Source organism: Phalacrocorax aristotelis, chromosome Z (assembly GCF_949628215.1).
Source record: "Phalacrocorax aristotelis chromosome Z, bGulAri2.1, whole genome shotgun sequence".
Lineage (NCBI taxonomy): Eukaryota > Metazoa > Chordata > Aves > Suliformes > Phalacrocoracidae > Phalacrocorax > Phalacrocorax aristotelis.
Genome location: NC_134311.1, coordinates 44,077,771 through 44,093,250, shown reverse-complemented (window position 1 = coordinate 44,093,250; position 15,480 = coordinate 44,077,771). Strand labels below are relative to the sequence as shown.

The following is a 15,480-nucleotide window of genomic DNA, read 5'->3' as shown; positions in this document are numbered from 1 at the left end:
TCCTCAGAATCAAGACATTTAAAAGGTATGTTACATTTTGAATCTTAAATCTTACACTGTGAATGTGCACTGTATAACATTCACTTCCAGAAATATTTGCTCCCTGTACAGCAAAAGTACCCCTGAAGGGAGTTCCGCTCTCCATCACTCCTAAAGAACATTTCTATGTATTTTTTAAGGTTCCTAAACAAATTTCTGTAACAAGAGCTAGACTACAGTCACCAATACTGCCACTGATCCTAACCTCTCCTTGATGTGTTTCCTGGAAAGAGTGTATTTTAACAGCAGAACACACGGTATGACACAAAAGCCAAGGAGTCCCATTGGCATGAGCTTGAGATTCACCAAGATGTCAAAGAATGCAATTTCTCAATGGAAAAATCCCCCATGTTTTTAAACAGCTCTAATGTAAAATCCAGCTACCACCCATCTAGTTTTTTGAAGTCTTTAAGACTTATTATGTTCAAGACACATGTTGCTCTGCAAAATTCAGAGTGAGTTACTACTCTTTTTTTTTTCTCTTGGTAGTGTAAGTCCCTTGCAAAGCCCCAGGCCACTACATATATGTAGGATCTTTTGCTTTTGCCTCTCCAAAACCAGAAGGCTCCAAATACATCAAACTCAAGAGACCAATGCAATCTGCCTCATTTTGAATATTCTTGTTTCAGAAGAATTTAGCCACTTCTCTGAAAGATGGCTGTCCTTGCCTGCCTCTTCAGAGTCAGCTAACATCCTTCTCATTGACCACGAAGTCCAGAGACTATAATAGCAGCTCTACCATGATCCCTATAAACTGCTGAGTGCTGGAATGTGATATTTGACAGCTGGTCTGAGACTGGGCTTCTATGATGTTATGATAACTTGATAAAAATATGGGTGAGGCACTGAAATTTTTCACAGCACACTACTGGTCAGAATCTTCACCCAACCCCTTGCCATCCTGTTGCCTTCCAATTTCCTTGCCCATCTCATTACCAGCTTAAGAAAATAACAATATAAAAATAGCAAGAAAATGCAATCCTGCTGAATACGTTTTTAACTTCTCAGACCATTTGCTACACTAATTAGGAAGTGAGCCAGTTAAAACCTCTTGACTAATCTCCATTTCTTGCCCAAAAAGTTAACAGTGATTGTCATTGCCAAGGAGTTCTGCAAAACAACTTGGCACCCAGAAAATTGGAATGTTCTGAAATCTAATATTTCTTTTTTAACGCACATGCAATTAACAACATCAAGGGAACAAAAAGGTGCTAACATATCTACATATCTATATACCAATAATATCAAGGCAGGTGCTAACAACTAGAATAATCGTGATGAAATGGAAATATATGCGTAAGCAACCAAACGCAATAATTTATTTCAAGAAACACTTCCATATTCCCTGACAGTGGACATTTTTCTTTTCTAAAATTATATTACACTGAATTCTTACTTGCCATTTTTCTGCTTTTAGTAGAAAATATCAAAAGGTAATTCCACTAGGAAGCTTCAGTGATTGTTTAGTGGGGGTTTCTTTAAGCACTAATAGAAAAGTCAGTTATAACATGAATATAGAAGTAGACATTAACAAAGCTTTTATTCTTCACAAATAAACCTCAGTCCCATTAGTGCTACAATTGACTTCATTAATTATTTCTCCCTATTGTAGATAAATGAAGATAAATTACCATTATATGACAAAATTTGCTGACTGAAGAACCATTACCTTTAGTTACAGCAGCACTGGATTTGGCCAGTGCAAGGGGAAGGCCACATATATTCATGTGATACTGTCTGACCATGCTCTGGATTAAGCCTTTCCTCTTTAGGTTACAGTCACTCAAGGCTCAGCTTTGAGCTGGTTTTGTATCATCCGCAGACCAAAGACTGTTCCGTGTGCCAAAAAGGAACACCAAATTTTAGGTTGCTATTCCTCAAACAATTAGATGTTTCACCATACCTTCTCAAGTGTTGCAGGTGTTGGGTTGGTGCAGACAAAGGAGAAACCTGCTACAAAACATGGCTGCAATTCCACTCCATTATTGCTCTGCTCAATGGGGTTTGTCACTGTGGTTTTTCTCTAGGTCTAGGTATATTGTGAACTGCAGTCTAGTCGCAAATGAAAGTAAGTCTGATGCAGCCTGAGCACAGTAAAATTATTCTTGATTCCTGCTGAAGTAACACAGACTTCCCAGGGATTTTTGCTGATGAAGAATGTGGTTTAAGCTAAAACTAATATACCAGCACCTCTGTAGGTCCAGATTTCAATCACCATTAAGCAAACAAAATACCAACCACCTTGCACAAAATTTACAACAGGATGAGCTGCTAGAACAACCCTAATTACAGCAGAATCTAAGGCAGTTCTTTGTCACTGAACAGCAACTCCATATCTCAAAAAGCCCTGAAAAAAGACCCAAGTTGTAGGACTATTTGCTCATGTTTACATGAAACTTTTTAATACTCCAGAGGCAGGTGCTAAAGGGAGATGTTGCTATGACCTCTCACACATTGTGATTCAGTTCATGTTCTACCTCACCCAGCAACAGGCTCCTTCAAAATAGCAAGTCTGATTGTTGATTTCAACTAAGCTAAAGACGGAAGGATTGCTCATGTAAAAACATTTTGAGGCAATTAAATCAACAGTCCATAGTGGTAAATATTGCATTACTTAATAGCTAACTTAAACCTCCAGTCACACTCTAAACATGGGAAACAGCATGACAGTTCCTATTATTTCACAGTCAAGTAAAGTATTATTGATTCTTTGTCCTCTTGGTGCTTGCGCAGATTATGGCTACCCAGGCAGACATCAGTGACTCACCTGGTCCCAGTGTTTAACTGTTGTGTTATTCTGTTTGGCTAACAAAATATTTTTGTCCGTTAATGAGGTTTAACAACACTTAGCATTGCCAGTATGAAACACAACCTCACCTATAACAACATTCTCATCTGAACTTATCTAAGTCCACGATGTTGGCTTTTAAAAGCCTGGAGTTTTAGTACTGTAATAACATTCTTCATTCCTGCTGAATTTTGTGTCCCCTACATTAAATCCAAATTGTTTAAAGCTTTATTTTCTCCTTACTCAACACCATGCTGCTACTGTGGAACATTTAAATTCATAAATAATTGGAAAACACAACTTGACAATGATCATCTTAGCACTGTGTCATAGTTTAGCCGGCAGGTCAGCCCCACACAGTCGCTTGCTCACTCCCCCACTGGTACATGGGGGAGAGAATCAGAAGGGTAACACTCGTGGGTTGAGGTAAGAACAGTTTAATAATTAAAATTAAAAGAAACAACAACAGAAATGCAATGTAAAGGAGAACAACGAGAGGCACGAAAACCTGGGGTGGGGAGGGAAGGGAGGGGAACGAACCGCCGAAACAAACCACACACGACGCAGCCGCTCACCACCCGCCGACCCGACGTCGCGCGTCCCCCGAGCCACAAACTGCCCCCCCTTAATATACTGGTCATGGTGTCACATGGTATGGAATGAACATGCCATTGGCCAGTCAGGGTCAGCTGCCCCAGCCGTGGCCCCACCCTACCCCGCCCCCTGCCTGTGTGGCAGAGCACGGGAAGCTGGAAAGGTAGCCGACCCCCACGGTGAGGAGAATTAACCCCTTCTCAGCCAAAACCAGCACATTCTCCACTCCTTATTCCATACCATTTACACCATGCCCAGGTCCCATACCATCCAATACAACCTTACCAACCACCACCCCTCCCCTTCCCATCCTTTGACATAATACACAGACATCATTCCCTTAGTCTATGGACCTTCCCTGATAAATGTCCATAGAAATGTCCATTCAGTTCACCCAGTCCATGACTCTGGGCTCCATCTGTCGTATCAGTCTTCCCGGGTGGCAAAGATGGTGTGTGTGGCGTTGGGTTGCTGCATACCGAGTCAGTCATCGTTCCATCACTGCTGCACTTTGCTTGTTTCACAGTTTATCTTCCATGGATTGGGAGGCCCGTACTATGGTATCATTGATACAACACAGAGGTGACACACAATATTATATAGCAGTTTGCATTGTGCCATTCAGTTCATTGACCGTTTTCGCCCAAAATCAAATCCCCTTGAGGCACACATCAGACTTCTCCATCCTGCCGCATCACCCACCAAGTGCACCCAGGTCCTCGAGCAAAAGCAACCCCACGAATGGGTTTGCCTTTGCCTGAGGCAGGAAGAACACAGACTGTTTTGCCCAGCATACTTTTTGCGTGCACTACAGGGACTCTATCCCCTTCCACTGTATGTAGGATTTCTGACTGTGCAGGGCCAGCTCGATTGGCAGATCCCCTCGTGTTGACTAACCACGTGGCTTTTGCTAAATGTGTATCCCAGTGATTGAATGTTCCACCCCCCATGGCTCTCAGTGTAGTTTTTAACAGTCCATTGTACCATTCAATTTTCCTAGAGGCTGGTGTGTGAGAGGGGATGCGATACACCCACTCAATACTGTGCTCTTTGGCCCAGGTGTCTATGAGGCTATTTCGGAAATGAGTCCCGTTATCTGACTCAGTTCTCTCTGGGGTGCCATGTCGCCACAGGACATGTTTTTTGAGACCCAGGATAGTGTTCCGGGCAGTGGCGTGGGGGACAGGATATGTTTCCAGCCAGCTGGTTGTTGCTTCTACCATTGTAAGCACATGGTGCTTGCCTTGGTGGGTTTGTGGGAGTATAATATAATCAATTTGCCAGGCCTCCACGTATTTATATTTCAGCCATCGTCCCCCATACCACAGAGGCTTTACCCGCTTCACTTGCTTGATTGCAGCACACGTTTCACATTCATGGATGGCCTCTGCAATAGCATCCATGGTCAAGTCCACCCCTCGATCACGAGCCCATCTGTATGTTGCCTCTCTCCCTTGATGGCCTGAGGTGTCATGGGCCCACCAAGATAGAAATAGTTCACCCTTATGTTGCCAGTCCAGATCCACCTCAGCCTCTTCAATCTTGGCAGCCTGATCTACCTGCTGATTGTTCCAATGTTCTTCAGTGGCCCGACTCTTGGGGACGTCAGCATCCACATGACGTACCTTTACAAACAGGTTCTCTACCCGGGCAGCAATATCTTGCCACAATGTGGCAGCCCAGATGGGTTTGCCTCTGCGCTGCCAGTTGCTTTGCTTCCATTGCTGCAGCCAGCCCCACAAGGCATTTGCCACCATCCAGGAGTCAGTATAGAGATAGAGCACTGGCCACTTTTCCCGTTCAGCAATGTCTAAGGCCGGTTGGATGGCCTTTACCTCTGCAAACTGGCTCGATTCACCTTCTCCTTCAGCAGTTTCTGCTACTTGTCGTGTAGGACTCCATACAGCAGCCTTCCATCTCAGCTGCTTTCCCACAAGGCGACAGGACCCATCAGTGAACAGGGCATATTGCTTCTCATCTTCTGACAGTTTGTTATACAGTGGGGCTTCTTCAGCACGTTGTCACCTCCTCCTCTGGTGATAATCCAAAATCGTTGCCTTCTGGCCAGTCCGTAATCAATTCCAAGATTCCTGGGCGACTGGGGTTTCCTACTCGAGCCCGCTGGGTGATCAGTGCAACCCATTTACTCCATGTAGCATCAGTTGCATGGTGTGTAGAGGGGACATTTCTTTTGAACATCCAGCCCAGCACTGGCAGTCAGGGTGCCAGGAGCAACTGTGCCTCAGTACCAACCACTTCTGAAGCCGCTCGAACCCCTTCATATGCTGCCAATATCACTTTTTCAGTTGGAGTACAGCAGGCTTCGGACCCTCTGTATCCCCGACTCCAAAACCCTAGGGGTTGACTTTGGGTCTCCCCTGGCACTTTCTGCCAGAGGCTCCAGGTAGGGCCATTCTGCCCGGCTGTGGTGTAGAGCACATTCTTTACATCTTGTCCTGCCTGGACTGGCCCAAGGCCTACTGCATGAACTATTTCCTGTTTAATCTATTCAAAGGCTTGTCGTTGCTCAGGGCCCCATTTGAAATCATTCTTCTTCCAGGTCACTTGATAGAGAGGGCTCACGATCAGACTGTAATTTGGAATATGCATTCTCCAAAAACCCACCACGCCCAAGAAAGCTTGTGTTGCCTTTTTGTGAGTTGGTGGAGACATGAATGCTATTTTGTTGATCACGTCCATTGGGATCTGACGACGTCCATCTTGCCATTTGATTCCTAAGAACTGGATCTCTTGTGCAGGTCCCTTCACCTTACTTTGTTTTACGGTAAAACCAGCTTTCAGAAGGATTTGGACTATTTTCTCTCCTTTCTCAAAAACTTCTTCCGCTGTGTTGCCCCACACAATGATGTCATCAATGTACTGAAGGTGTTCAGGAGCTTCTCCCTGTTCCAGTACAGTCTGAATCAGTCCATGGCAAATGGTAGGACTGTGTTTCCACCCCTGGGGCAGTCCATTCCAGGTGTACTGGACACCCCTCCATGTGAAAGTAAACTGTGGCCTGCACTCTGCTGCCAGAGGGATTGAGAAGCATGCATTAGCAGTATCAATTGTGGCATACCACTTGGCTGCCTTGGACTCCAGTTCACACTGAAGTTCTAGCATGTCTGGCACAGCAGCACTCAGTGGCAGCGTGACTTCATTCAGGCCACGATAGTCTACTGTTAGCCTCCACTCTCGATTAGACTTCCGCACTGGCCATATGGGACTGTTAAAGGGTGAGTGGGTCTTACTGATCGCTTCTTGGCTCCTCAGTTGGTGAATGAGCTCATGGATGGGGATCAGAGAGTCTCAGTTGGTGTGGTATTGCTGCCGGGGCACTGTTGTGGTGGTGATTGGCACCTGTTGCTCTTTGACCTTCAGCAACCCCACAACAGAAGGGTCCTTCGAGAGGCCAGGCAAGGTAGACAGCTGTTTAATTTCCTCCGGCTCCACGGCAGCTACACCAAAAGCCCACTTGTACCCTGTTGGGTCCTTGAAATACCCTCTCCTGAGGGTATTCCTCATGTCATGAGGGTATTCCTATGCCAAGGATGCATGGAGCCTCTGGGCCAGTCACAATGGGGTGCTTCTGCCACTCATTCCCAGTTAGACTCACTGCAGCCTCCAATACAGTTAGCTCTTGGGATCCCACATCACTCCAGCTGATGGGTTCTGCCCCTATATAGTTTGATGGCATTAAGGTGCACTTTGCACCAGTGTCCACTAAAGCTTTATACTCCTGTGGGTCAGACGTGCCAGGCCATTGGATCCACACAGTCCAGTAAGCCCGGTTATCCCTTTCCTCCACCCGGCTGGAGGCAGAGCCCCTCTAATCTTGATCGTGGCATTCACAACTCACTTCCTGTAAATGTGAATCAACAGTCTCTCTATTAAGCTCAGAAATAAAATCAGCACCTCTACTCCTCTGTCTGGGGACTTGCTCACTGGAAATTGGAGCAGCAACTTTCCTGGAAGGACCTCCCTGAGTGATTGTTCTTCCTAGGTTCGAGGTAGGCTTGCCATCCCACCTCATCATGTTGTCTCCATGGTCACGCAGGTAGAACCATAGGGTGTCTCGTGGTGTGTATCCTCTCCTTTGAGCCAAAGGACGCTTATTCCTAACAGCTGAGACACTACTCTGTCGAGGTGGGGAGCAGGACATATCTTCTTTGAGCTGCTGGACCTCTTGGGATAGTTTCTCCACAGCAGAGACGAGCGAGGAAGAGATATTTGCTTCGTAATCCCGGAGTCTATCAATCGCCTCTGCCACCATTGGTGTCTCATCCTCTCTCCAGGACATTACTGCCAATGAGTTTGCATGCGAAGATGGTGCGCTCCGTACAAACTTCCGCCACATGGGTCGTGTGCACTAGGCTTCATCTGGATCTTTGGATGGCTGTTGATTGTCCAGGTCACCATAAATCACCTCAAGCACAGCTAATTCCCTTAGGTACTGGATGCCTTTCTCCATGGTTGTCCATTTTCCTAGGTGATATGTAACATCTTCTTTAAAGGGATACCTTTCCTTCACTCCGGACAGGAGTTGCCTCCAGAGGCTGAGGCCTTGTGTTCTTTTTCTAATTGCTTTGCCAACGCCCCCTTCCCCAGAAAGGGATCCCAATTGTTTGGCTTCTTCTCCCTCTAACTCGTAACTATAAAGTCTTGGGGCAGATTTCTGGGTAATATTCTTAAGTTGCTTAGTCAAAACCAAAACAACATGCCCAGAAACTAATAATAAGTGCACGTTAACCACCCAAGGATGTTCAAGATACAAAAACGTTGTTGTAATAGAGGCAGAGACATCATAGGAGAAAGTTGCAAAGATACTATTCTGTATTTCCTCCATATAAAGTCTCTCAGAGGAGGAGGTATAATTGCTAATTGCCTCAACAAGGTGGTATCCAAAGTACAGTAACGGTTTCAGCAAAAACCCCAAATACCAGATAAAGCTGAAAACGAGTGTTTGTATAACAAATCTTGTAGGCAAAACATTACTAATCACAGCAGAACACAGCAAACTAAACAAACCAACACCAATCTTTAACACCAACAGCAAAAAGGACAACATGGTGCTGTGACCAGCAGCTGTTATTGTCTCGAACCCTTGAGTCCCACGTTGGGCGCCAAAAAAGACTGTCGTGGTTTAGCGGCAGCTCAGCCCCACACAGTCGCTCGCTCACTCCCCCACTGGTAGATGGGGGAGGGAATCAGAAGGGTAACACTCGTGGGTTGAGGTAAGAACAGTTTAATAATTAAAATTAAAAGAAACAACAAGAGAAATGAAATGTAAAGGAGAACAACGAGAGGCGCAAAACCTGGGGTGGGGAGGGAAGGGAGGGGAACGAACCGCCAAAACAAACCGCACGCAACGCAGCCGCTCACCGCCCGCCGACCCGATGCCACAACGGTCCCGAGTCACAAACTGCCCCCCCTCAATATACTGGTCATGGTGTCACATGGTATGGAATGAACATGCCGCTGGGCCAGTCAGGGTCAGCTGCCCCCGCCATGGCCCTGCCCCTCCCAGCCCCTTGCCCATGTGGCAGAGCACAGGAAGCTGGAAAGGTAGCCGACCCCCACAGTGAGGAGAATTAACCCCTTCTCAGCCAAAACCAGCACACACTGAAAATTTTAACCCTCCTCTTTATTTGCAATGAACAGTCTGATTCAGAGTGATCGAATGTATGTTTCCCAAAGGCATGGTCCTTGCCAAAGCAAGATCATCACCTTGTGGTGAAATCCATCTTTTCCCCTACTCTTTAGACAGCTGTCTCCCATATCAACCCAAGATACTATTTAGCAGTATGAACTGGTGTAACTGAATAGCAACATGATGCAACATTTACTTGTGGCTACTGGAGTTCTGCTCCTCTCCACTTTCTCATGAACAACCACAATGTCCTACCAGTAATAAGGACAGGATTCTAAGCATTACTTTCCTATCCTCTGAAGACAGCCCAGACCATTTGGTGTTGTCTTATCAATTATATGCTTGCCAGCATTTTATATACTGCTACCCCAGTTCTGTTCAGCTTGTTATGGCAAAGGTAAGAATCCCCCCTGTCTGGTACTAACATTTTTGTATCATCAGGTCATACAGATCTGCTCTGTGTGTAGTTAGGTGAGGCTGGGTAAAATGTAAATGTCTAGACTATGCTTCCCCAGGTATTCTGATCCTGGAGCAGAGGTGACAAAGCCATGAGCCTTCTGCAAAATCCTGGTCAAGCAGGGTATCTTGCTGAAATTAGGTAGCTTTACTTCTTATTACAGTGGAATTAAGACTGGAAATCTCTCAATTTCTAAAAGGTAAGTGAACCTGACCCACCAACCAGGATTTCAAATCCCAAATAAACCTACCTAAAATTAATTAAAATTAAAAAAAGATGAGATGTAATCTTAGATGAGATTGATAAACAATAATGCTGTAAAATATCTTCCCAGTTAGTAAATGTGACTCTTTCAGGAACTTGAATTATTAATTTCACATTTTTGAGTTTTGCTATGGGCCAGATGTCTTCTTCAGATCTTCGTTGTGATGCAAAGCACTGGGGACCTCTAAAGCAAAATGGAACAAACTTAGTTCATATGTACATCAATTTGAATATATTATCAATCATAAAGCTGCCTTTTATTACCTTAAGAACAGTGTTCTAGGATTATGCTTTGCCATTTATGCTACTTGATTCTGTGAGATATTTTTTGCCATATAAGTCACAAATTTCATTATCACAGCCCTTCACTACAAACTCTTTATCTTACATAATAGTTCAGTATAAAAAGACAGCTTTCTCATCTATACTGTCCATTTAACTTCTACGTATTAGTATCATGTCTACACACTCCAAGTCTGACATTACATTGGAAATGCAATCTCTTCAGTGATAGAAAAGCTCCACCTGATTTTCCTTATGCTTTGTACTGATGTAAAGTCTGACTTACAGACTGAGGTTGCAATCATTCTTTGCAATTTTTTCCACTTTGTGACTCTTCATTTCACCACTCTAGCAAACCCAGAGGTGCACCACAGCTCTTTATTCCCACCCCTAGCAGTGCTGTAATAGTCCGGTTTCAACAGAGGGCCTACAAGCAATAAACTCAATGATTTAATAGTTGAATTAGAGCTTCATGATACCCTTCAGCTATGGACTGATTCTGTCCCTCTTCCCACTTCCTTTTCGCTGTTTCATGCATTGTAGTGTCACCAAACTAACTTTGCTCAGCAAACTCTATGGATCTAAAAAAGGCTCTCGATTCATAGGATGGTGCTTCCATTGACCTCTGTGAAAGGCCAACCACAAGCAGCAGCACATCAGCAGAGACACCCAAAACGTTTCTAATAGATTTCATTCGACGCTTAACTTTGATGCATGGTACTAATCTCTGCTTTGAATCCACCAACCTCTCTCTCTTCTTTGTTTTTCTATCAACACATTGGAAACACCATTTAACTATACACAGGCCTAGAAAAGATGCTGTGGGTCAAGCTATGTTTCATATTTTCTACATGGCAATCCATGTCAGAGACATTAAAGCCTCATTTGGGTTCTCTTTCTAAAACTACTTAATCCATTTTCTGTGTGATTTAATCTCTAAATAATAACATGCAGCATTGCTAGGCAAGGATGTCGATAATAAGGGACAAAATTGTTACTCTGCATATCCTTTATCTTTTCATCTAAATACAGAGTAATGTTTGGTTAACACTGAGGAAACTGTCAAAATGTATGATCCACATGTCTTCATTCATTCATTCAGTTTATGCTCCCTGTTGGATCTCTTCATATTGTTTATAACAGTGTCAAGAGGCTTTTCCAGAAGAAAAAAAGCAAGCCAAAGCAATTCATTAATTGAAATCCACTATAGCAATATTTTATATTACCTATATATCTTTCCATATGCATTCACACAATAAAATCAAACACTATCCATACAAGTAGTTTAGAAATACCAGATTTCATAATGGTTCTTCCATTATAATGCATTAGCACTCAATAAAAATTCCATCATTTAGAATTTCATAAAGCAGCAAATTAGTGATCCATATCTGAAGCAAGCAGAGATTAAGTTAATTGTGCATACATGTTACACAGAGAGGATTTTAAGCATTAAGTAAACTACCATTAAATGATTTGTAAAGTAAACAAACCTCAGTGTTCGTTTGCAAATGCACATGCATCTAACCTGCTGCAAATACTGACATTAGATATAGTCACACTGATAAATAGAACAAGTCGTTCAAAATTCTCACAGCTGTGCAATATATCTTATTTAAAATGAAACCTTTTGTTTTTAAAAGTTCCAGCTTATGTAATACAACTAAATATCCAGTCTGCTTTAATAATCATTAAATGTTATACACACTGAGGACAAACTGGCCTTTATTCTACAAATACATGTCCATGTATTGACACGTCTGCAGCTACATAAGAATTCCCAAGCCCAGGTTCAGCGGAGGAGTCACGAAGTCAGTCATAAACACTTCTGCTAGATCTAAGTATTAGACTGTTGGCTTCTCTTTGGGTACAGAACCATTAACAGGGTTGAGTACTTTGCACAACCCTCACTAGAGCTTCTCAATATTAAAGTGATATTGATTCAGAAAAAATAAAGTGTTAATGATTCCGAAATTCAGAAATTCTATACCAGCAGGAGCACAGACTGGGGACAAGCCCTAGATGGCAAAACGTGGAAAGCACTGGAAAATAAATGATGGCTTTGATTTTCTGCTGTGCCCTCTTTTAAAGTCTCTCACGATTCTGGCCACAGAAGTCTGGGCTGGCTGCCAGAGATGCAGAAAGGGTATCTGGAAGCTGGATGCAACACCAAAGTTTATAGTGGTGTGTGCACATGAACTTGTGCATTTGTGTGTAAATTGTTCCACCTCTGCATACAGGAAGAGCGTGGACTGACACAGATGTGAATGCTTTCCCTTCCTTTTGCAGTTATTGCCTATTCTAAGTGCAGTGCTTGTTGCTTGAATGGTGGGTCTCACCTCTGTTCTGTGGGGAACAAAGATTTGGGCCCTGATCATTTTCATACTAATCCCCAAAATATGCTGCTCAGCAGAGCTGCTGGTGCTCTTAAAGGGTTAAGCAGTTCAGCCCTATCAACAAAGGGGTGAAAACACTTTTTGTGCACTTCCTTAGTCTTGTCCTTTTGTTCCCTCAAGAGGAACTCCAGACGTAAATACAGCTTTCCAGACTGCAGAATTACTCCTGTATGATGTTCAACTTGTGCACTGTACATTTACAGTATTCAAACTGTCTTTTGCTGATAATTTTTCCTTCTTGTAAATTATTTGTCAAGTAGAACCTGTTAAATCCTTCAAAGGCAACAGTCATTATTCAAGGACTTAAAAAAATCTTGACTTTATCACCACTGAAAAACACCAGGGACTTGGGGGTTTGCTGGTGAGAATGGGTTGCATGAACAGCATAAAAAATCCAATGGGATCTTCTCCAAACTTCCTTTCTAAAAGAAAACCAGAGGAAATCCAATTCTAGAGTCAGTGATGAAGCCACTAATCACTGAAATTGAAGAATTAAACCAAAAGTGTGTCTTGGGTACAAGACAATATTATATTTAACTATAAATCAGTAATTAAATTATGTTGACAGTTACCTATTATTGTATATACTCCAAAGATATGACACCATTTTTCAAACAGATCTTATAATTAAGGTCAGTACGAACTGCCAAAAGGACCACAGAAAAGAACATTCTTCTTTTAATCGCTTGTACACCAAGTCCAGAAAAAATAATAGAAAAAAGCAAGAGAAACTTTTCTCTGAACATCATACCATCCCACATTGCTCATCTGCATTCTGAAAGATGACTGACTTACTGAAGGAGATCTGCAGACATGAATGTTACACATGTGGTTTTGCAGAGAAGCACAGCAGAGTGATTAGTGCATTAACAAAATTCCTGTACTCCTCCACGAATAATGTCGGACCTTATGTTCTAAGAATAGCATATACTTAATAGCATGGTATTTTCTTTGCTTCTTTTTAATGGGAAGCAGAACCTTAGAGAAAAGACAGTGTCAGTTCTTGTAATGCTATATGCCATTCAGGTGAATGTTCTCTGGTATGATATTGCATATAAAAAATGCAAAGGCTTTTGCCTCAGACACATAGGTGGATTTTCTTACCTTCGGTTCCATTGAAATGAAGCTGTGGATACCTCTACTTGAGAGAACTGACCTTTTAATTGTTTTACTGTGGTAGAAGTGGTAGTAATCCTTCAGTGTTCCAATCTGTAAGGGGAGAAAAGAAAAAAAGAGAGGGATATTTAACTTACAAAAACCTGTTTTCCGGTTTTGATTTCTAGAAGTCTATAAATTATGCAATTTCCTGTGTGCTGAAATGTTATTTGAACCCACCGATCATCTTTCAAAAGGACACATGATATGAAATGGATGGAGTGTCCTTGAGGCAGTAACTGCATAAGCAAAGATTATAATTGAGCTGCTTAGTCTGTCTGTATCTACCTTTTTAATGTTTAATTTATATGCAGTACTTCAAGTAATTCTATATCCATCTATATCCAAACCATCTTCAAATGGCAAATATAGAAGTCATCAAATGGCTATATGGTTATTAAAAAGCATTCCATCTAGTTTGCTTAAGGAAATGTACTGTAAAATGCACTAGATTAGGTTATTTATGTAAGTAAATTATAAAAAGTATGTTCATAGCATCAGAATATACAACAGGAATAGGCTTCTCTTTCTGCCAAATCTCAGCAAGAAAAGAAGAAATAAAGATGGAAATGATAACTTCATAGGGCAATGACTAGCTTGAAGTACAAAATCAATTCATGCAAAATTGCATATTTCACAATGGTACAATAAAAATACTTCTTATTCATGCCATCAGTACACAGTAGCAATTAAACTAAGTACATATTAAACTAAGAAAGTCTTCACAATTTGATAAAGAAATTTTCCTTTCCAGAGCCATTAATATCTAAACATTCATAACTTGAAACTTTAGTTTCAGGCACCTATAAACAAATATTCAGCCTCCTTGTCTTTAGGGAGAATGTCTCTCCAACTCATTTGGAATTTGACCTTCTATTGCACTCCAGATCTTGTAAGACAATAATTTAGTTACAAGTTCCTTAATGATAAGCAAAAATGGGACAATTGAGCTTACTGTCATTTCAAATTGAAATTCAAAGTGACCTCAGAAAATAGGCTTGGTTTTGCATCTAAATCTGAATGAATCACCACAGAGGATAGAGCAACACTCGAAAACTCTAATCTTAAAAACCCCCAGTATTCTGAATTTGAATCTGTAAGAATACACATGTAGGAAACTTGAGATCAACAGTAAAGGTTCAAAATGAACAGGAAATAAGCAATCAAAAAACTCAAAGAATATGGTTTTAGAATATTAGAAAAGAAAAATCTTGACAAAATATAAAAGAAAAAATACTGTTAGAAAAATATTATTTTCAAGGAGCACTTTAAAATTTAAAGATTTAAACAGCACAGAGGAATGAGGGAGAACCTTTTTTGGGGAAAAAACCCAACAATTTAAATAAATGCGCCTAACAGGGAAAACTGCAACAGGGTCTAAGATATTAATCCCAGTCTGTGCAGTTAGTGCATCAATATCTTCATTTCAGGAAGAATAACTTATATTTAAGTCAAATACCAAAACATTTAGTTAAACTGAGTCAGTTTATCATAAATTAAATAGGAGCTGGTTTGACTAAGTGTAATTAAAGTATATTAGCACTGTGATAATAATTTTCATGCTGCCTTCTCTTTGAAAGGCAACTACAGCTGAAGTGGTGCAACTCTGTAGCATGGATGAACCTGGTCTCACATGTTCACATGCATGCCCATGAATAAACCCTCCATAAACATATATGGGGGAGTCTTCTTGTGGACACCCCAAAGTGCTTCAGGACCCTGGACCTTCTCGGGAGGTCCCTGATGACTGGAAGCTAGCCAATGCTATTCCAATCTACAAAAAAGGGCATGAGGGAAGACCCAGGGAACTACAAACCTGTTAGTCTAACCTCAGTTTATGGAAAAAATACGGAGA

The 15,480-nt window shown here is 42.0% G+C and overlaps 1 protein-coding gene across 3 annotated transcripts in view; it reads right to left on the bottom strand.

Annotated features, from left to right (window-relative positions):
* Positions 1-15,480, bottom strand: part of PCSK5 (proprotein convertase subtilisin/kexin type 5) — a 199,425-nt gene that overhangs the window by 157,460 nt on the left and 26,485 nt on the right. For all 3 annotated transcript variants that reach the window (XM_075078142.1, XM_075078140.1, XM_075078141.1), the window contains exon 2: positions 13,575-13,679. In XM_075078142.1, the coding sequence (XP_074934243.1) occupies positions 13,575-13,586 (12 nt within the window). In that variant the 5' untranslated portion in view covers positions 13,587-13,679. The remainder of the gene's footprint in view (positions 1-13,574; positions 13,680-15,480) is intronic.